The sequence below is a fragment of the Microplitis mediator genome, chromosome 5 (assembly GCF_029852145.1).
Source record: "Microplitis mediator isolate UGA2020A chromosome 5, iyMicMedi2.1, whole genome shotgun sequence".
NCBI classification, from domain to species: domain Eukaryota; kingdom Metazoa; phylum Arthropoda; class Insecta; order Hymenoptera; family Braconidae; genus Microplitis; species Microplitis mediator.
Genome location: NC_079973.1, coordinates 8,291,885 through 8,313,608, shown reverse-complemented (window position 1 = coordinate 8,313,608; position 21,724 = coordinate 8,291,885). Strand labels below are relative to the sequence as shown.

The 21,724-nt window shown below is 26.3% G+C and overlaps 2 protein-coding genes across 4 annotated transcripts; one reads left to right on the top strand and one right to left on the bottom strand.

Annotated features, from left to right (window-relative positions):
* Positions 1 to 1,568: 1,568 nt before the first annotated feature.
* Positions 1,569 to 12,269, top strand: LOC130669080 (protein FAN-like). The gene is made up of 16 exons (XM_057471760.1): positions 1,569 to 1,824; positions 1,937 to 2,170; positions 4,184 to 4,376; positions 4,451 to 4,636; positions 4,715 to 4,786; positions 4,863 to 5,071; positions 5,146 to 5,308; positions 5,973 to 6,127; positions 6,371 to 6,549; positions 6,623 to 6,754; positions 7,940 to 8,140; positions 8,650 to 8,917; positions 10,245 to 10,475; positions 11,483 to 11,571; positions 11,655 to 11,906; positions 11,997 to 12,269. The coding sequence occupies exons 1-16, from the start codon at positions 1,811 to 1,813 to the stop codon at positions 12,089 to 12,091; spliced, it is 2,673 nt and encodes an 890-aa protein (XP_057327743.1). The 5' UTR covers positions 1,569 to 1,810; the 3' UTR covers positions 12,092 to 12,269.
* On the bottom strand, positions 12,089 to 21,434 carry LOC130669084 (mitochondrial uncoupling protein Bmcp). Of its 3 annotated transcripts, XM_057471764.1 has the most exons (8): positions 21,254 to 21,434; positions 21,061 to 21,149; positions 19,771 to 19,918; positions 15,956 to 16,235; positions 15,616 to 15,734; positions 13,671 to 13,731; positions 12,568 to 12,654; positions 12,089 to 12,497 (listed from the first exon to the last, which is right to left on the bottom strand). In XM_057471764.1, the coding sequence occupies exons 1-8, from the start codon at positions 21,274 to 21,276 to the stop codon at positions 12,372 to 12,374; spliced, it is 933 nt and encodes a 310-aa protein (XP_057327747.1). In that variant the 5' UTR covers positions 21,277 to 21,434; the 3' UTR covers positions 12,089 to 12,371. The 3 variants fall into 3 exon arrangements, with proteins under 3 accessions (XP_057327747.1, XP_057327749.1, XP_057327748.1); XM_057471766.1 differs by lacking the exons at positions 21,061 to 21,149; positions 21,254 to 21,434 and adding an exon at positions 19,297 to 19,653 and having other exon boundaries at positions 19,771 to 19,911; XM_057471765.1 differs by lacking the exons at positions 21,061 to 21,149; positions 21,254 to 21,434 and adding an exon at positions 19,297 to 19,699 and having other exon boundaries at positions 19,771 to 19,907.
* Positions 21,435 to 21,724: the final 290 nt, after the last annotated feature.

The window sequence follows — 21,724 nt, the reverse complement described above, 5'->3', positions numbered from 1 at the left end:
CCTATTTCATCAAGCCTAAGGGCCCTGCCTACAGCACTGAAGTTTAAAATCAATAATCTATCCACTCGAAGACAAATAACTGACCTGATCTTCTTCTATAAAATCATCAATGGATTGATCGATTCGCCTGATACACTAGGAGGTTTTGGTATTGTCTGTAATAAACCATGTCTCAGGAGCAATCGAATAATTAACACGCTAAGATCTAACAAAAACTACGTAATGGGCCGTACAATAGAATAGCTAACCAAGTCAACAAGTTCAATTCGGACATCGATTTTTTTGGTGGATCTCTATGAGTTTTTCACTCAAATATTAAAAATCTTCTAAATAATTAATCAAGTTTTTTATTTCCTCAGTCAAAAAAGTCAAAGTTGAATTATAATTGAATGTGTTTCTCCTTTCAAATCATAGTTTTCCTTATATTTGTAACTATATATTTTGTAACCAGTTGTATATAGCCGAGTGGCGTATGATATTAATAAATAAATTAGTGGATACTAATCCATCTAATGATGAAATTATTCTAGAACTTAATTATGATTTTGTTATCAATAATTGTAAGCATTAAAATCAAAGTTAGTAATTCTAGAATACAAATTTTTTTTGTTAAAACGGTTGCCCCTGTGGACCAGCTCCAAAACTTCGCACTGTTTACGAGCTGAAGAAGCCTGTTATTGTTTATACGTTTCCAATTGTGAACATATCCTGACAAATAATTTTAAAATAGGTTATAAAATATTTTACAAAAAACTAATTTTCTTTTTTTCTGTAAGCATTACTTTTTAAACTAAAATACCGATTGAAATGATTATTGTGTTGATCGAAAAAAGCTTCCAAGACAAAGATATTAAATGATTTTTAAAGCATTAAAATAAGTACATTATGAGTTATTCGAGAAAAACTTTTTCATATTTATCGTCCTTGATAACTTGACCACAAACCGATTTCGATAGCCTTTCCGCCATTTCAAGACTGAACCCGTTAAAATTTTTAAACAGATTAGTAAAAAAGGATTTAAAAGAAAAGAAAGGAAGAAATCAATTCGATTAATTGAATTTAAATTTTCTAGAAATCTAAATTTTCATAAACTTCTCTGCATATTTTGATTGATTTCGATGGCAGGACATCCAAAGAACCCAAAAATGCAAAAAACCCAATTTCGTAAAAAACATGACTTATGAGGTTTCTCAAATAAACGATTCAATTAATAAGTGCATTTTTCATAAATATTATTTTTTAAATTATTTACTCTATTTATTTATAGTTTTTAATTTGTCTAAATAAGTGTAAATGTAGCAGACATCAGACGAATTTAAAATTATAAATAAGTAATTAATAAAATAAAATTTTTAAAAAATGCGCATTTACAAAATTTTGAAATTAATAAGTGCATTTTTTTTAAATATGATTTTTTAAATTATTTCCTCTATTTATTTATAATTTTAAATTTGTCTGATGTCTGCTACATTCACACTCATATAATTTAGTAATTTTATTAATTACGATTCCCTCAAAAAAAAGTTAACGGTGATTCATATATCAGTGATTCTCAATCTCAACTTGAAAATAGAAAAAAAAAAGTGTCAACAGCTGTCATATATATTGTTATATTGACTAAAGTTTTTCATTTTATTTACTTTGAAGTTGTAAATAATTAAATGTAATTCTTTGTATTTTATGGTAAATGAATTATTTCATAAAATAAACTAAAGTGAATTATTTAACTAATAATTTGGTAGTGAAATACATCGAACGATTCATTTTATCAAGGTTATCAAGACTAATAAATACATAATTTTTATTAACCATGGACAAAGAACGGTAAATTTTTACTAATTAATATTAATTAACATTTATTAAATTTTAATTTTGTTTAGAAAATTACTGTTTGTAAATATACTTTATTATATATTTGATTTTAATGATATTTTAGATTTACAATGCTCCTTTTGGAACCAGGTGAAATATTCTTTGAAGATTACAGTGTTCGTATGAAATTAAATGAATTTTCGGATAATGAAAAATATGATTGGATGGATGGACGATTGAAATTGTGTTCAAAATCATTAGTATTTGTCAATAAAGATATTAATGAACCGCTTATAAAACTCCAAATGAAAGAAATCACATCAGTTGAAAGTGCTACAGACGACGAAAATGAATCTGGGTTAATATTTTTTTTTTTCTATAATCCAAAATTTGTCGCGATAGTTATTTTGTTGTTTAAATTTCAAATCTTTCAAATACAATTTTTTTCCTGATGAAAAGTTTTTAGTCACTCCAAATCAATTACTATATTTTTTTACGTCAATTATTATTTTTTTACAAAAGTATTTTGTATTAAAAATAGTTGTTTATATTCTTACTCAAATCTGATACATTGAATGAGAGTAAAAATTTGATATAATTATCCATATTATGAAGAAAATAAGGAAAATTTTGTTCCCGCCATATCTATATGATAGAATTAGTTAATGTTATTAAAATTGGTATCATTAGATAGGTCTAGAGTTGAATTTGTGCCTTTTCATACTTAAACTCTTTTTACTTGCCAAGTATTGAGATAAATAGATTTATCTATATCATTCGAATTACATTTAAATTACGCGCGAAAAAAGACGATCGTATTTATTTTCTTTAAATAAATTAATACTTTACTTATTCTGTCATTAAATATGACCGAATGTCACTGGATATGTTATTTATATCGCGTTACTTATTCTGAAATGACAGATTTTTATACTCCCTTTTGGTTTTAGGAAGCTTCTCAAAGCCAAAAAAGTATGCATAGAAAAAAAAAGGATTCATTGACACAAAAAATCTTTACTCGCCTAAAGAAAATTTTTACTTACCCCAAGAAATTTTTTGCATTGTGAATTGAAAACAAAAATTTATTTAGGACTAGAAAAAATTACTCGGTGGAAGGAATTATTTCTTGACCAAAAAAATCTTTTCTCGCCCCAAGACAATTTTTGTATTTAATTGATAATGCACAAAATTTCTTGGTGCAAATTAAAATTTTGTTGCAACAAGAAATCGTTTTTTTCCGCGTATTTTATAAATGGTAGTGATATTCAAGCAGTCACGTAGTCGGGCAGTAGACTGCAGGTCGGTCGTAATAAATTATTTGAATTAATTGAAAAATTTTTTAAAAGTAACAAAACGATTACAAATTATTCAAACAAGCAGATAAATTTTGAAATATAAAACGTTGAGTAGAAGTACCGTTTTTGGCCACTTTAGGGCCAGTTTTGGCCACTTAGAAATTTTGAATAAAATAATTTGTAAAATACGCCACACCATAATTAATTTTTTTAAATGTGTTTGAAGATATTTTTATCACACTATTGCAATGAAAATTTTTTTTAATACGTTTTCATTATTTAAAATAAAGTATTAAATGCCCAAAAATGGAGCAGTGCCCACAAATGGTATTTCTACCCTAGAATTTTTTTTTTCATTGGACCAAGTGACAAATTAAAACTATCCCTAACTCTGAAATAAATTTTCTAATGTGTCTTATTTTTTCTAAGTTTCTGAATCTTCCAAATTTTTTAAAAAACAGACACCGAATTCATAAATATATTTTTAAAAAAATTTTGTCAATATAAAATTAATAATAAAATGAAAAAAAGACTTGATTCCAGCTCTTATTTTTAACGAATTAAAATTTTTTCTCATTATTTAATTGATAATGGTTCCACCATGATATCTCTCCAGACGAAATCTCCACAACAAAATCTCTCCAGGACAAAAACTGTTGAACACGATCTCTATAAACGAGATCTTATGATAATCTATGTAATTATAATGATTTCTACATTTACGACTGGAATCGTATTCAGGTTTTTTTTTACATTTTATGTGTATATCATAAATAAATAGAATGTGTTACACATACGTCTATGAAATCATGGGAAATTCCCATCCCGAATTTGACATCATCGTCAATTGCAAGAACTTGACGTAAACTTACTGTGAAGTTAATCAAAATCACTGAACGTCAAATTTTTGAAGTGATAGTATGGCCATCAGGGATTGGACTGATAAAAATAATTTTAGAAATTTTATCTTGAAGAGATTTTGTCGGGGAGGTTTTGTCCAGAGAGATAAAGTTGTGTTACCATCGATAATTATATTATTACAATAATAATTATTGTTTTATTTTTAATAATTATAGAAATGTATTAACTATTATCTGTAAACAATATGCAGAAATGCTTAAAGGCAATCGTTTGGAACCTTATAAATTTATTCATAAAAAAGTAAATTTTTTATTATCATTCAATTATGCAAATCCAGATGATTGTCTTCCACATATCATGCAGCTTTTACGAGCTTCAACACTTCCGACAGCTGAACAAAATGCTATGGTAATTAAATTATTAAATTATTCAATTAATATAAAATTATTTTACAACTTATCACTAAAAATTATTATCTTTAGATAATGACTATCGTACATTCAAGACAGTCAAGATTTAAATTTGATACTTCTTGGCTTGAAGATTTATATGAGCAAGTTGTATTTGAAGTACAAGCTAGTAAAGTATTACCATTAATTATTAATCCCGGGAGAGTTTTAATAACTAATTCTAGAATTTATTTTCAACCATACAATAATTTAGATCAGGTTTTTATAAATTTTTTAAAAATCACCAATCGAGCTTTTTAATTTTATAAATTTATTATTTTTCTTTTCCTTTTTTAGCATGCGGTTTTAAAAATAAATATAAAAAATGTTAAAAATATTTTAAAAAGAAGATTTTTATTACGTCCAATCGTAAGAACTTAATTATTAACTGATTTTTTTATGTAAAAACTAATGAGTGAAATAAAAAATATTTTAAATTTTACAGGGTTTAGAAATAAAGTGGACAAAACCACCGGAGAATAAAGTAGAATATTTGTTTTTATCAGTAAAGAATCAAGATGATCGTGATAAACTTTATGAGAGTTTGATAAATCAACCTGAGCTCAAACTTGAAATAGTGCCACAAAATCAAATGACAATACAATGGCAAAATGGAGCTTTATCAAATTATGATTATCTTCTATATATAAATAGGTAATTTGCAACGATACAGAAAAATTAGTGGTAAATTTATTGATAAATAAATTTTAAATAGTTTATTTTTATAGTTTAGCTGATCGAACATTTCATGATTTAACGCAATATCCAGTAATGCCATGGATTATACAGGATTATTCGTCATCTACTTTAGATCTCAATGATCCAAAAAATTATCGTGATCTAAAAAAACCGATCGGCGCCTTAGAACCAACTAGACTGGAACGATTAAAAGTAAATCAATAATAACATTTATTTATACTCACTAGTTATTTTCATTTCAATGTCGAGCACTTAAAATCCATCAGAACACTACTTTTTTAAGAGCTTGAAATTAAAATTAAAATAACTATAAAACAATGCGGATTTTGAAAAAATTTTACTGATAATAATTTGTAGAGAATAAAATTGTCAACAAAAAAGGTCCCATAACATTTTGTCATAAGTCTGATAGTTTCGCCGGAAAAGTAAAAAGATCTCCAACTTTACTTCGAGCTCTAATAACTTTTGAACAGATGGATTTATCAAAAAATGATAAGAGACCTTTTTTGTAGACTTACAGCTCGAGCGTTCAATTTCCTACAAAAATATGTATTGGTCTATTCGATCTATTGATTTGTCAACGAATTAAAAATACTCAAAGTTAAAAAAAAATTTTCTCGTGTTATTTAAATAGGAAATCGAAATTTTCAATGAGCTAGATCTGTAATCGACATAGAATTTTTTTTCTTGCGCAAAAATTTTTTTTTGTGTTGAACTATGATTTTTTCCACATGCACTTAAAAAAAAAATGTTGCTCCGAAATGACGCGCCCTCATAGTCACGTAGAGTCTGAAGGTTTATTATATCTATTAACTGGTGAATAATAAGAATGATAATTGTAAATTATATTTTTTAGGAAAGATATCAAGAAATGTCTAGCAAAAAATTTTTATATGGATCTCACTACAGTGCACCTGGATTTGTATTATTTTATTTAGTAAGAAAATATCCCCAATATATGTTGTGTCTTCAAAACGGTAGATTTGATCATCCAGATCGAATGTTTAATAAGTAAGTAAATTTTTTAGTAAATAAAAAAACAAAACATATTTTGTACTTTTCTGCTTGCGCTTGGTATGAATTATTAAAAAAAAAGATAAATACGAGAGTAGAAAGAGTAAATGAATGAACAAAAAAAAATAGATGGTGAAAAGTTACAATAATGTTTTCAACAAATCTATCTGTGGTTGCTTCATTAACTCTGCAGAATCAATTTGTTGTTACGCTCGTTAACAAGAAAAAAACACCTGACAGTGTAGCGGACGTGTGGAAAAATGTATTGGCAAATATGTCTGACTTCAAAGAACTTGTTCCGGAATTTTACGATCCTACCAATAATGGTGACTTTCTCGTAAATAATTATGCTATTGATTTTGGATTTCGTTATGATGGGACTAAAGTTGCTGATGTACTGCTCCCACCTTGGGCAGAAGGTAAAAATTTTTTTGTAATCAAAACATTGTTTTTTTTAATGAAATTTAAAGAAATATTAAATAATCTTTATAGGACCTAGTGATTTTGTTGTAAAATTAAGAAATGCTTTAGAAAGTGACTGGGTATCACAGAATCTTCATCATTGGATTGATTTAATTTTTGGATACAAGCAAAGAGGCATAGAAGCTGAAAAAGCTGATAATGGTAAAAATAATAATATAGATATTAGGGTGCTTCGTTTGAAACGAACATTATTTTTTTTAGCGGACGCAAGAAAATTTTTTTGTTTATGTTGAGAAAAAAATTCCCTGAAAATTTCAGCTCTTCATTTTAATTTTAAAAACTTTCTCTCGAGCATCAAAGTTTTCCGATTTAAAAAGCATGTAAATCGAATAGCTTTTTTTTTTAAATTACTATAACTTAGTCCGATTTTAAGCTATTGTTTTAAAACCAGTTTTTATTTATAGAGTATTTGTTGCTTTTTGAAAGTGTATAAAATGGTTTTGCTGTAACTCGATCCATGTTGATTGTATTAGCTCCGAAAGTCAATTTTTCACTTTTTTATTTATTTTTGTTAATAGTGAAGAAACGGCTCATCTTACGAAAAATATGCATAGGACCAATCTTTTAGGAAATTTTATCCTCTACAAAATTGCTCATTACACTTGTGTTGCTAAAGTGCACTGTTCATGAGATACATGCATTTTAACATTTTACAGTAAACAAGATTAGTATTTTAGTAAGTTTACAATTTTTTTTACTGTATAATGTTAAAATGCATGTATCTCATGAACAGTGCACTTTAGCAACATAAGTGTGATGAGCAATTTTGTAGAGGATAAAATTTCCTAAAAGATTGGTCCTATGCATATTTTTCGCAAGGTGAGCCGTTTCTTCACTATTAACAAAAATAAATAAAAAAGTGAAAAATTGACTTTCGAAGCTGATACAATCAACATGGATCGAGTTACAGCAAACACGTTTTATACCCTTTCAAAAAGCAACAAATACTCTACAAATAAAAACTGGTTTCAAAACGATAGCTTAAAATCGGGTTAAATTATAGTAATTTTAAAAAAAAAGTTATTCGATTTACATGCTTTTTAAATGGGAAAACTTTGATGCTCGAGAGAAAATATTTAAAATTAAAATTAAGAGCTGAAATTTTCAGGGAGTTTTTTTTCTCAACATAAACAAAAAAATTTTCTTGCGTCCCCTAAAAAACAATAGTGGAAGTGATTTAAGTTGACGACAACCCTGTTTTGACATTTGACGACAGTAGAGCAGCGATTCGCGTTCGAGGTGTGCAATAATGTTCATTTCAAACGAAGCACCCTAATATATAATGAATATTATAGTATATAATATAATAATACTTTTGTGTTGCAGTATTTTTTCATCTGTGTTACGAAGGAGCTGTAGATTTAGATACAATTCAAGATATTAATGATCGTCATGCTCTGGAAGTACAAATTATGGAGTTCGGACAAATTCCTAAACAAGTTTTTACTTTACCCCATCCAAAACGGCTCATTAATACGATTAATTTATCATCTGATTTATTATTAAGTCAATCAGTTCTTTCAAGTGGTAAAAAAAAAAATAATTAATTTTATAATAAAAAATTAAAGGGTGATTTGAAAAATCACGATTATTCGCAAAGTATAAATTAGAACATTGATTTTGGATTTAGAATATCTAATTTATATTTTTGATATTGAGTTTTATTTATTTGTAACAAAAATCTGAAATTGTTTTTTAAAAAATTTCACATTTTTCCTACAGCGTATTCGGTTATTCGCTTTAGGCTGCTCTAAGTAAGTCCGAAAAATTTCGAAAATGAACGATATTTTTGAGTTGCCGCTCGAACAATGAGCCGATTTATATATTTATCAAAGTCATTAATTGTTTAGCTAAACATGAGATATTTATTTTTAGATCAATAAAGAAAATAAAAATTTAAATAATTTGAATTTTTCCGACAATTCGAAAATTTATGAATGTGAATTACTCGATCCGAATATTAATACTCAATTTAATGTGAACAATTTTTAAATAAAAATGACTGACATTTTTTAAAAGCATTTTTTTTGTTGCAGAAAACAAAGAAGAAAAAAATAATTTAACATTAGAGCAATATATTGTGATTCCGTCTCACAAAGATATAATATCGAATATAACTTTTATGAACGATCAAGATAATATGGCATCCGTTGGACACGATGGTGTATTAAAAATTTATTCAATAAAAAACAAAAAATTAACACGAAGCATATCATTGTCAAACTTACCATTATCGTCATGTATTTTCTATAAAACTAAAAATGAACAGAATATATTAGTTGTTGGTTCGTGGGATAATACACTGTAAGTAATAATTTAGTGCCGTACAGTTTGGCTGATTAAACCGGCCATAAAGTTTAACCAGGTTAATTAGTTCATCAGCCAGCTAGCTAATTTAAACTAATCGGTTAACTTAGTTAACTGGTTAATCAGTCAGACTGTGAAATTGATATTTTGCTCTTTATAAGCAAGGAATTATGATTAAATCACATATCATTAACGTATGTTGAAAAGTACAATATTTATCAGGTGATTAAAATTACTTAAATTATTAAATTAAAGTTTTCTTTTTATAATATGTCATCATAATGAAAATAATTATATAGTTTTAATAAATTCATTGTTCTAAAACCTGTATTCAAATATTTAAATTTTCTTAATAATAAAAGAAAAACAACTTCAGCATAACGACATCATTTGATAAGTAAACATGCAGATGAATTACAATCAAATAGTCAAACTGAAGACCTTGACTCCAGTGATTCTGATTCTATAAGTGGCAACGATTCAAATTCAGATTCTTCTCCGATTCCAAATAAACGAGTCCGAGTGTCGAAAAATCCATATTACAGCAACAGAGTACGCCATTGTTAAATTTTTTTCTTATAAATATTAAAAATAGTATCAATCCTACTCAACATCCTCTGTGAAAAGTGACTATAAAGTTTATAATCGGAGAAGAATCTGAATTTGAGTCGTTGCCACTTCTTGAAATAAATGTCAAAATAATTAACACAATATTTTAATATAATTAAATTATAAATCAAAAAGTATTATCCGAACTGATTTAAAGAATTTTAGTGTGTTCAATTAAAGCAATATATAATCAACTATACCTAGAATCAGAATCACTGGGGTCAAGGTTTTAAGTTTGACTATTTGATTGTAATTTATCTGCATGTTTACTTTTCAAATGATATCGTTATGATGAAGTTGTTTTTCTTTTATTATTAAGAAAATTTAAATATTTGAATACAGGTTTTAGAACAATTAATTTATTAAAACTATATAATTATTTTTATTATGATGGCATATTATGAAAAAAAACTTTAATTTAATAATTTAAGTAATTTTAATCACCTGATAAATATTGCACTTTTCAACATACGTTAATGATATGTGATTCAATCATAACTGCTAGCTTATAAATAGCAAAATATCAATTTCACTGTATGACCGATCAACCAGTTAACCGATTAATTTAAATTAGCTAATAGCTGGCTGAAGAACTAATCAACCTGGTTAAACTTTATGACCAGTTTAGTCGCCCAAATTGTACAGCACTAGTAATAATCAATTTTAATCTAATTATTAATTGTGTTAGTATTTAATAATATGTAAATTATTACAGGATATTTTATGATGTAGAGTTTGGGAAAATAATTGATGTACTAATAGGCCATGAAGATGCCGTATCATCGTTAGAACAAAGTCTTACAAGAAATATTTTTATCTCTGGGTCTTGGGATTGCACAGTTAAAATATGGCATAGTTATGAATCTGGTAAAAAAATTAAACCACAGGAGTCTTTGATAGCCCAACTTGACCACGATTCAAAAGTTACTTGCTTAAGTATTTCAAAGTAATTATCATTATTATTATTCCCATGTAAAAAATTTAATGATAGTAAATTTTAAAATAAAATTTGAGATAATTCTCAACCTTAAGTTGATTATTTTTACAAAATTTTTAACTAAGTACTTTTTGGTAAAATATTAAGAAGTATTTAAGCAAACATAATTCGATTTAAGAATATTGCTGGTTCGAAGAACATTAAAAAGAAAACTTTAAAACTAATTATGAACGTTTTTTTTTTTACTTATCAGAACTGCTCAAGAATGAGGTCAAGAGCTTAAAAATTTTTTTACTCTTCAATTTTATTAAAGTTACAAAAATGATCAATTCAATTTTAAAATTTTTTTTAAATTAAAATTTTATCATTATGAACCCGTGTAAAAAAAATTCGTTCCATAAAAGTTCTGCATGTGGAACTTCTAAAAATGAGACAGATTAGAACTTCGAATGAAATTTTTTTGGAACGTTAGTAATTTTGATGGTAAAAAAAAATTTTTTACGAGCAAATTTAGAGTCAAAAAAGGACGTTCTTGGAACTTCTTTGGAATTTTTTATGGACGTTTTTTTTAGTTCTATGAAAAATTCAAAAGTAGTGATTTTTGAACTATTTTTGCATGTTTTTAGAACGTCTTTTTTAGCTTTCAAAAAAGGTCCAAAGATGTGATTATGGAACTTTTTTGGAGTATCCATATAAAATTCCAAAAAATTTCCAAGAACGTCCTTTTTTGACTCTAAATTCGCTCATAAAATTTTTTTTTACCATCAAAATTACGAACGTTCCAAAAAAATTCCATTCGAAGTTCTAATCTGTCGCATGTTCAGAAGTTCCACATGCGGAACTTTTTTGAAATCTTTTTGGAACGAATTTTTTTTACACTGGAAGCTTTTTTACAACATTTTTGGAGCGAACTTTTTTTAAGCGAGTTATTATTATTATTATTATTATTCTTATTGAATAAATATCTCAAATAGATTACTTGTACTAATTAAAAGTATTATTCTTTATAATTATAGAGATGAAAAATTATTGGTATCAGGTACAGAGGATGGTGAAATTTTTGTCTGGAACATGGATACATACAATTTATATTTTACGGTAAAAGGTAAAAAAAAATTTTGCCCCTAAATAATTTGACGAAAAAATAAATAAAGTTTAAATTAATAATAAAATTAAATATTTTTTAAGGACACGAATCGAAAATAAATGCAATGACATTTGATTCAGAATGTAAAAATATAATCTCATGTGCAAGTGATAAATTAATAAATGTATTTGATATTCGAACAAGTACAAGAATATACAGTACATCATTAGATAACGAACCAATGGCTTTAGGTTGGAATGGTCCATTATTATTAGTTGGTGATGATCACGGTCACCTAACACTTTGGGATTCACATGGAGCTTCATTCCGATCAAAATTACAATGTCACAGCGGTCCGTAAAATAAATAATCATATATTTATTATATAAGTATTAATAGTCAACTTGGTGTTATTTAAATTAATTTATAAATTTTATTTCTAGGACCACTAACAGCAATAATAGTAACACTTGACAACAAATTTGTGATAACTGGCGGTAATGATAAAAAAATAATTTTTTGGAATTGTCATCAGTGATAAAAATTGATGATAAAAAAAATTTTTAATTGTTAATCTTTTTCCTCATAAAATTTTTTACTTACGTTAATATATTATATTATTTGTATACTATATTAATAAAATTAATTATATTTAAAATAATTAAATTTTATATGATTTGTTTAATGACTATTAGCAAAAAAATATATATATGTATGTATATTATCAAGTATCGCATTAAAGAATAGTTTATTAATTTAAAACTTAATTATATAATTTTTCTATCTATACAGGTACAATTTTTTTTTAATTTTTTATTTTAAAACAATGGCAATTTTTTTAATTGTTCGTAAGTTATAAAAAATATAATATTCCACGGACCCATTCGTAAAAATGTTGGCACAAAACCTTTGTATAGTGCGAAAAAACCTTCGTTTTTACTTGTCTAGAAATTTTAATTATTCATTGTTAGTAAATTTATGGAAAAATTACTTTTGATATCAATATACTCTTACCTTTATAAAACAATCTATACTGCCTTTATAAATATGAGCTGATGATTCATTGGTTTTACGAAATCGTCTTTGATTCATCAGTCGTGTCTAAAATAAATACAAATTTATTATATTCAAGTAAAAAATTTTTATTTATTTATTTTTGTTTTTATGCATGAATAGAAATTTTATAACAGGGTGGCCACAAAGAAATGATTTCAAAATTCCCTGATATTTCCCGGTTTTCCAGTAAAGTTTTTCATATTTTTCCCTGGTTTAAAAATTTTGTTCGTATAATTTATATATTCAAAGTTTTTATTATATTTTCATTGTTAATAATTAAATTTGATAATTAAATCATGCGAGAAACCAGAAAAAAAGAGCAATAAAATAAATTAATATTGCCTACTTTTGATTACTCGATGTTAAAAATGTATAAGTTAAAATATTTAATAAGAAATTTTATAATTTAAATAAATTCAAAATACACTGGTTACAAAAATTAGGGGATATTCCAAAAATTTCAAATTTTTTAGTAATTTTAAACAGTTTGCAACTCGAAGGGAAATGGTCGTACAATAAAAACAAAAAGTCAAACTGTAGCTTCAAGTGTCTAGTTTTCTGATCTGGGTCTTTAAATTTTTTTATTAGACACGATTCCGGAGCAATCAAAAATCAATCATAATTATCGAAAAAAATTTATTGAAGCTCGAAGACCGTTTTTAAGACGAGCAAAAATTTGGTAAATTTCTTTTTCGATAGTTTTCTTAGAATTACTTCGGAACCGCACATAATAAAAAAATATAAAGATCCGATTAGAAAACTAGACACTTGAAGCAACAATTTGCCTTTTTTGTTTTTGTCGTATGACCATTTTCCTTCGAGTTACAATCTGTTGAAAATCACTTTAAAATTTGAAATTTTTTTAATATTCCTTAATTTTTATAACTAGTGTATAATTTAAAATTTTTTTAATTTTGAACTGTTACAATTTAATTCCCGGATACTTTTCGAAATTCCCTGACATTTCCATGATTTTTCCCGATTGCATTAAATTCCCTGATAATTCCCGATATTCCCGGTTCGTGGCCACTCTGTATAAATATTAATTGTTAAAAACGTACTCGAATAACATCAATAGGTGTTGAGGCTATCGCACTTGCTGTACTGGCTGTGAAACTTGAACTGTGAACATAATTTAAATAATTTCAATTTTAAAATTCTCAGTTGTTTCAAAAACCGAACAAATCTAACGAGGTTTCAAATCCGGACACCAAATATTTTTTACTAAATCTCTAAATAATTTGTTTTTAATTGTTTCTTTATTTTTAATTATTTTTTAGGCATATATATATTTTTTTTTACTCTCACAAGAAATCCGAGACCAATTATTCTAAACAATACTAATTTTTTTAATTTTTTGAAGTTTCTTAATTTTTAAAAGATATTGTAAATTACAAATTATGAAATAAACAATAAATATATAGGGGAGACCGGGGTACGACGGCCCCCTTAAGCCGGTAATTATTTTTTATGGCTTTTAATCTATAGGTCAACCTAATTTAGTCCTTTTTTAAGCAAATCCAGTAAGATGTTACCAAAACTGAAATAAAATTTTTTTTTTCTGGGGCGCGACGGTCCCCCTAAAAAAAAAAGCTTAAAAAATTGTTTGGTTTTTTTTATTTATTGAAAAAAAAGTTTTTAACCACCAATAGACTATTTCCGTACCTTTATAATCCCATGGACTTCAAATTTATGAGAAAAAAAAATTATTTAGCTGATATAACCAGTTTTATTTAAATTTTTATTTTTTGGTGGTCCATTTTGCCCAGATATCATAGATCAGCTTAAAATATCTTTAAAACATCAGAATTAACATGATTTGACCGAAAATAGAAAAAAAAAATTTTTACAAAAGTTTTGATGGGGGCCGCCGTGCCTCAGGAGGCCGTAGCGCCCCGGTCTCCCCTAAGTAACTGTTCGGTAAGTAATTTAAATAATTATTTTCACTTTTATGTGTTATTTTTTCAGATAATACATTCAAAACAGTTGCAACTAAGTTTAAATCAAAACGGATCTTTTTGCCGCCAACAGTTGCGATCAAAACCGACTTAAAAATCCAATTACAATAAAAACTGATCAAAAGACATTTATTTAATATTCACTCAGTCATATAACATGATTAATTTATTCCACTTGAACAAACAACTATTAATGCAATGTACATATTATCATATCCAATACTATCACTGATTACTTTATTGCTAGTTTATAAATTACGAGCCACGTGCTGTCACTACGTGACTGCCTAAATATCACTACTAAATTTATAAAATACGCAGAAAAAAAGATTTCTTGCCGCAAAAAATTTTAATTTGAACCAAGAAATTTTATGCATTATCAATTAAATACAAAAATTGTCTTGGAGTGAGAAAAGATTTTATTGGTCAAGAAATAATTCCTTGCACCGAATAATTTTTTCTAGTTCTAAATAGATTTTTGTTTTCAATTCACAATGCAAAAAATTTCTTGGAGTAAGTAAAAATTTTCTTTAGGCGAGTAAAGATTTTTTGTGTCATTGAATCCTTTTTTTTTTCTATGTACACTTTTTTGGCTTTGAGAAGCTTCCTAAAACCAAAAGGGAGCATAAAAATCTGTCATTTTGGAATAAGTAACGCGATATAAATAATATATCCAGTGACATTCGGTCATATTTAGTGACAGAATAATTAAAGTGTTAATTTATTTAAAGAAAATAAATACTATCGTCTTTTTTCCCGCGTAATTTAAATGTAATTCGGAAGATATAGATAAATCTATTTATCTCAATACTTGGCAATTAAAAAGAGTTTAAAGTATGAAAAGACACAAATTCAAATCGAGACTTATCTAATGATACCAACTTCAATAACATTAACTAATTCTATCATATAGATATAACGGGAATAAAATTTTCCTTATTCTCTTAATAATATAGAATAGATTAGCAAAGTACTAGTGATAAATTAAATTAAATTTCTTCTATTTAATAATAAATAACTATAGTTAGTAAAAAATAAAATTACTCACAGAAAGTGATTGCTGACAGAATCACCAATATGAGGTATCAACCAAAACTTTGTTAAATCGTAAATGGGTAATTCCACCGCCGCAATAATTGCTGCTCTTTGAGCAGTAGGTCCAACCCCCTATTAAATATTAATTACATAATAATAAACTAACGTTAAATTAATATTTTTTTTGTAATTAAAACTATACAAAGTAAAATTTTATTTTCTTTAAATATCATTAATCATTACATTAAAATAATAATATTTTATGCGAGGAATAAAGTTAGTAATTAGTAGGATAATTTGAAATAATAATTTTTTATGCATGCATAATTATATAATACAGCAAAAGCTTTTACCCTCCATAAACCGCGTACACCTTCATGTCGGTATACATCATGGAAGCAACCATATAAAGATAGATTTCGCTGATTACCATTGACTTGCATACGAACTTTCACCACATCAGTTGGATTAGCAATAGCGCTGGATATTGATCCTGCTATTGCTGCACAAATAACATTTATAAGAACTAACTTATCAGTTCCCCATTTGTCTGCAGCCTTTTGTTTAAGTGTATAGTATGTTCCAAATTTTATTGTCCCATAAGTCGCTTGTCTTAAAATTGCTGAACTGATCCTGCCGCAATTAAAAAAAAAAGTTATTTTTTAAAGTTATAAATTAAAAATTAACCAACTACAGAAGTTAAATAAAAATAAATTATTAAATTTAAGTGAAAACAAAAATAATTGTAAATATTTAAAAACTACGAGTAACCTGCAGTCACTACGTGACTGCCCGAGTTTTACTAAAAAATTTATTGAATACGATTTGAATTTAACTGTTAAAAAATCTCACCATTGACTCGCAAACTGATTGGTTTCAATGATTGTATAATCATGAGATTCTTCAAAAAAAATCTGCACATGATCAAACTTTTTTTATTAGTCGTCTAATATATTTTTTTTTTCGCTGATACCAAATTAAATCTGTTAAATTTTTATTAACAGAGAAGACATGGCATAGACTAAATATTTTTTATTTTCTCTTAATTATATATATATAATAGTTATTTATATATTCAGTTATATTTAGTGACAGAATAATTGAAATATTAATTTATTTCAAGGAAATAAATACGATTGTCTTTTTTCCCGCGTAATTTGAACGTAATTCGAATGATATCGATAAATTGATTTATCCCGAAATTCTGCAATAAAAAAGGTGAATTAAAGTATGAAAAAGCACAAATTCAAATCAAGACCTTCCTAATGATACCAAATTTAATAACATTAACATATTTTATTATCTATATTATTAAGAGAATAAGGAAAATTTTGTTCCCGCCATATCTATATGATAGAATTAGTTAGTGATATTGAAATTGGTATCATTAGATAGGTCTTGACTTGAATTTGTGCCTTTTCATAGTTTAAACTCTTTTTTATCGCCAAGTATTAAGATAAATAGATTTATCTATATCATTCGAATTACATTTAAATTACGCAGGAAAAAAGACGATAGTATTTATTTTCTTTAAACAAATTAGTACTTTAATTATTCTGTCACTAAATATGACTGAATGTCACTGAATATATAGCTGTATTATTTATATCGCGTTACTTATTCCAAAATGACAGATTTTTATGCTCCCTTTTGGTTTTAGGAAACTTCTCAAAGCCAAAAAAGTGTAAATAGAAAAAAAAAGGATTAATTGACACAAAAAATCTTTACTCGCCTAAAGAAAATTTTTACTTACCCCAATGAATTTTTTGCATTATGAATTGAAAACAAAAATTTATTTAGAACTAGAAAAAATTAGTTGGTGCAAGGAATTATTTCTTGACCAAAAAAATATTTTCTCGCCCCGAGACAATTTTTGTATTTAATTGATAATGCATAAAATTTCTTGGTGCAAATTAAAATTTTTTCCATCAAGAAATCTTATTTTTCGGCGTATTTTACAAATTTGAATCGTTTATTTGAGAAACCCCATTAAGTCAAGAAAACAAAATTTTTCAGAAAACACAAAAAACATTTTTTTGGAAAAACTTGACATTAAAATAATAAATAAGTAATTGAATACAATAATGTTAGCGTCTCTGAAAAAGATTCCAACAAGAAAAATGTAATTTTTTAACAGAAACTACTTAAAAAAATTTGTCTATCGGTTGACCCTGCGGGCCAGCCCCAAAACTTCCCTCTGTTTTCGAGCTCAAGGAGCTTAAAAACATTATTGTGAATACATTTTCGTGCTCTTCGAGCTCAAAAATATTTTTGTATGCCATTGTTTTCGAAATCGTTATTTAGCATTTCTTTCTCCCACGATACCTCGCGAACGAATTAACCGATTTTGATGGTTGAGGTGGCAATCGACGCATTTTATTATGTTCTAGAGCTGATTATATTTTAGAATTGGTCAGATGAGTCACTTCAATGATAATCGAAAAAAACCGTTTGTTACTATTTCTTTCTCCCGCGATATCTCTCGAACAAGTTAACCGATTAAGATGGCTAAGGTGGCAATCGATGCGTTTTATAGAGTTCTAGAGCTGATTAGATTTTTAAGTCGATCATTTGAGTCGTTTCTGAGAAATCATTAAAAAAATAGAAAAAAAAATTTTTTTTTTTTCCTAATTCGCCAATATTTTCGAGTCTACTCGATCAAATGATCTAAAATTATCAGGAAAGTTGATGACCAACAAGCTCTTTCGATTGCTGCCTTAACCATCCAAATCGGTTCATTAGTTAAAAAGTTACAAAGAGTTTACACACACACACACACACACACACATATATATATATATATATATATATATATATATATATATAGACACTCGGACATCATTCTGAAAATAGTCAGATAGCTTCCTAGGACCTCAAATCGTCGACATCTGATGAAATTGCGATTTTCGTAAATCGGGGTGAAAACAATAACTTTCCGAATTTTTCGAAAATCGTCGATTTTCTTAGCGGGAAGTTAAAAATTATTTAAAGTTGATTGACTTATGGGGTTTCTCAACCAAACGGAATAAAAAAGTTATGAAATCATTGTTTTTTTAAATGTTTTCACTCAAATCATTTACTATACTGATAAAATGAAGTACTAAATATGTATTTGAACTCTGAAACTCAGAAATTACAAAAAATTATAATTAATTTAAACTTTTTGATTAGTCATATAACAGTTAACAATAAAACAACGTTTGAAATTAATTTCCCAAAAAAGCGCGAATTTTAAATAAAAAAAAAAAAAAAAATGATTTCTGTAAAACTAAAACTGCATATGTTTATTTGAGTCATTGACTTATGGGGTTTCTCAATTTAATGAAATTGCTGTCACCCCGTTAATTTTTTTTAAACGCTGACTTGATGCATATTTTGATTGATTTCTATGGAGGGACATCCAAAGAACCCAAAAATGCAAAAAACCCAATTTCGTAAAAAACATGACTTATGGGGTTTCTCAAATAAACGATTCAATTTAGTAGTGATACTTTGGCAGTCACGGACTGCAGATTACTCGTATAGATATGACGGGAATAAAATTTCCCTTATTTTCTTATTAATATAGATAATATTTAATAGAATTAATTAATAAGTATTATTGCTTTCACTCAATTAGAAAAAAATAAAATAAAATAATAAAAAGTGCACCTGAATAAGATTTTAATAAACGTCTGATGAAGAGTGGGATTACCTTACGGTCGGAGAAAAGTTGGACGGGAATTCATAAAGAGTAGAGTCAAGTGCAGAAATATTAGCTGTGATCAAGTTTGTACATATTGATAAATCACCTATTTCATCACTTTGCAAACTACTATAGACCACAATCATCATTTTCAACCATGGTTTTTAAGCAACAATCATTTGCTTTACTAATTTATTTTTTATTTTTCATTTTGCCGTAGATCAAGATGAGCATCATCAGATGTTACCACTCTATGGATTCTTATTTGTAATTGCGAATAAGCCACTATCATTCTGATATTTTTTATATTTTTATTTTTAATTAATGGATAAATAATACAAAACAATATCAAGACTTTCCATCAGACTGTTTTTAAATTTTAATTGTTTTTATTACGTAATTTATAATTTTACTAAAAATTTATTTTCTTCAGTGCAAGAAAAGTAAATAATTAATTATTTAAATGTAAAAAAAATATCTTACCCACAATATAATGAATGAAACCCTTCATGTTTGACCATTTGCAATAATGCATCAACCATACCAGAGTATTTTAAATTAGCATGAGTTTTATCAAGTTTTTGCCCTTGAATTTGTAATCGAGTTTTTGTTGTGTCTAGTGGAAATGTACCTGAGAAAAAAAATAATAAAAACTTAAGCAATAAAAAATTAATAAAATTTATTTAACATATTTTTAAACATGATACCGAAGTTAGCAGACGTCCAACAATTTTTTTATTTTTTTTAATACCATAAATTCAAAAGAAAAAAAATATTTAGAAATTGCACCTGTAGTTTTTCAAATTTTCTACGTGCATATTTGAATCGGTTAGTTGAGAAACCCCATAAGTCAATGACTCAAACAAACATATGCAGCTTTAGTTTTACAGAAATAACTGTCTTTTTTTTTTTTATTTAAAATTCGCGCTTTTTTGAGAAATTAATTTCAAACGTTGTTTTATTGTTGACTGTTATATGAACAATTAAAATGTTTAAATTAATTATAATTTTTGGTAATTTCTGAGTTTCAGAGTTCAAATACATATTTAATACTTCATTTTATCAGTCTAATAAATGATTTGAGTGGAATGATTTGAAAAAACAATGATTTTATAACTTTTTTATTCCGTTTGGTTGAGAAACCCCATAAGTCAATCAACTTTAAATAATTTTTTTAAGTAGTTTCAGTTAAAAAATTAAATTTTTCTTGTTGGAATCTTTTTCAGACACCCTAACATCATTGTATTCAATTATTTATTTATTATTTTAATGTCAAGTTTTTCCAAAAAAATGTTTTTTGTGTTTCCTGAAAAATTTTGTTTTCTTGACTTATGGGGTTACTCAAATAAACGATTCAATTTTATGAGTGTAAATGTATCAGACATAAGACAACTTCTTAATTACATATAAAAAAATAAAACAATTAAATTGATAAAATAAAAAAAATGCATGAACTGATTTTAGAATTTTCTAAAAGTTCATATTTTAATTTTTTTGTTAAAAACAATTTAACTTCATTATTTAAAAATTTTAACAATTCAAGATCATTTTCAAACATGATCCTGAAACTGACAGACAATCAACAGTTTTTTGATTTTTTTCAAACAAATTAATTATTATAAAAAAAAAAAACTAAAAACATCCACATTTAGAAAATTCAAAAATTTAACAGTGAATTTTTTCAAATATTTTTTTTTTCGTAATTTATCTTGGGAAAAATAATCCAAAAATTATTAGACGTCGGCTAACTTTTATATCATTTTTAAACAGTACCTAATTCAGCGATAATTGAAGCTAAACCTCCATAAATAAAAGGTTTTATACCAACGGGTTTATTTTCGCCCATCACAATTAATAATTTACTAAATTTTATTTATGATTAAAAAAAAATAAATAAATGTAAATACTTTTATTTGAAATAGTTTATACACGTTTATAAAAAGAAATGAGTTTTTAGGTTAGCTACCGATTGCATATTTTTCTCAACATTATTGATTTGAATTTTTATAAATATTATTATCTTTTCATAAATAATTAATCATGATAAACTTATTTATATAATTTATTTAAGCTGTCAAAATGACAAAAAGAAATAAATAAAATTTTTTATTATTAAATATTATTCACACTATTGTAAAAAAGTGGACAGTTTTTGTCATTTGAGACGACAGGTGCGTTTAAAAAAAAAAAAAAACTTAACTCATACTTTTGGCAGATCTTCATTATGCGAAATCATGAAAACTGATGATCCTGTAGCAGACATTTAACAATTGAATTTTTGTTTTTCAATAAATCAATTGCAAAAAAATAAAATAAAAAAATGAACATGGAGAAAATTTAAAAAACTGCAGGTGCAATTTTTTCAAATATTTTTTTTTTATGGTTTATCGTCTAAAAAAAATCAAAAAATTATTAGACGTCTGCTAACTTCAATATC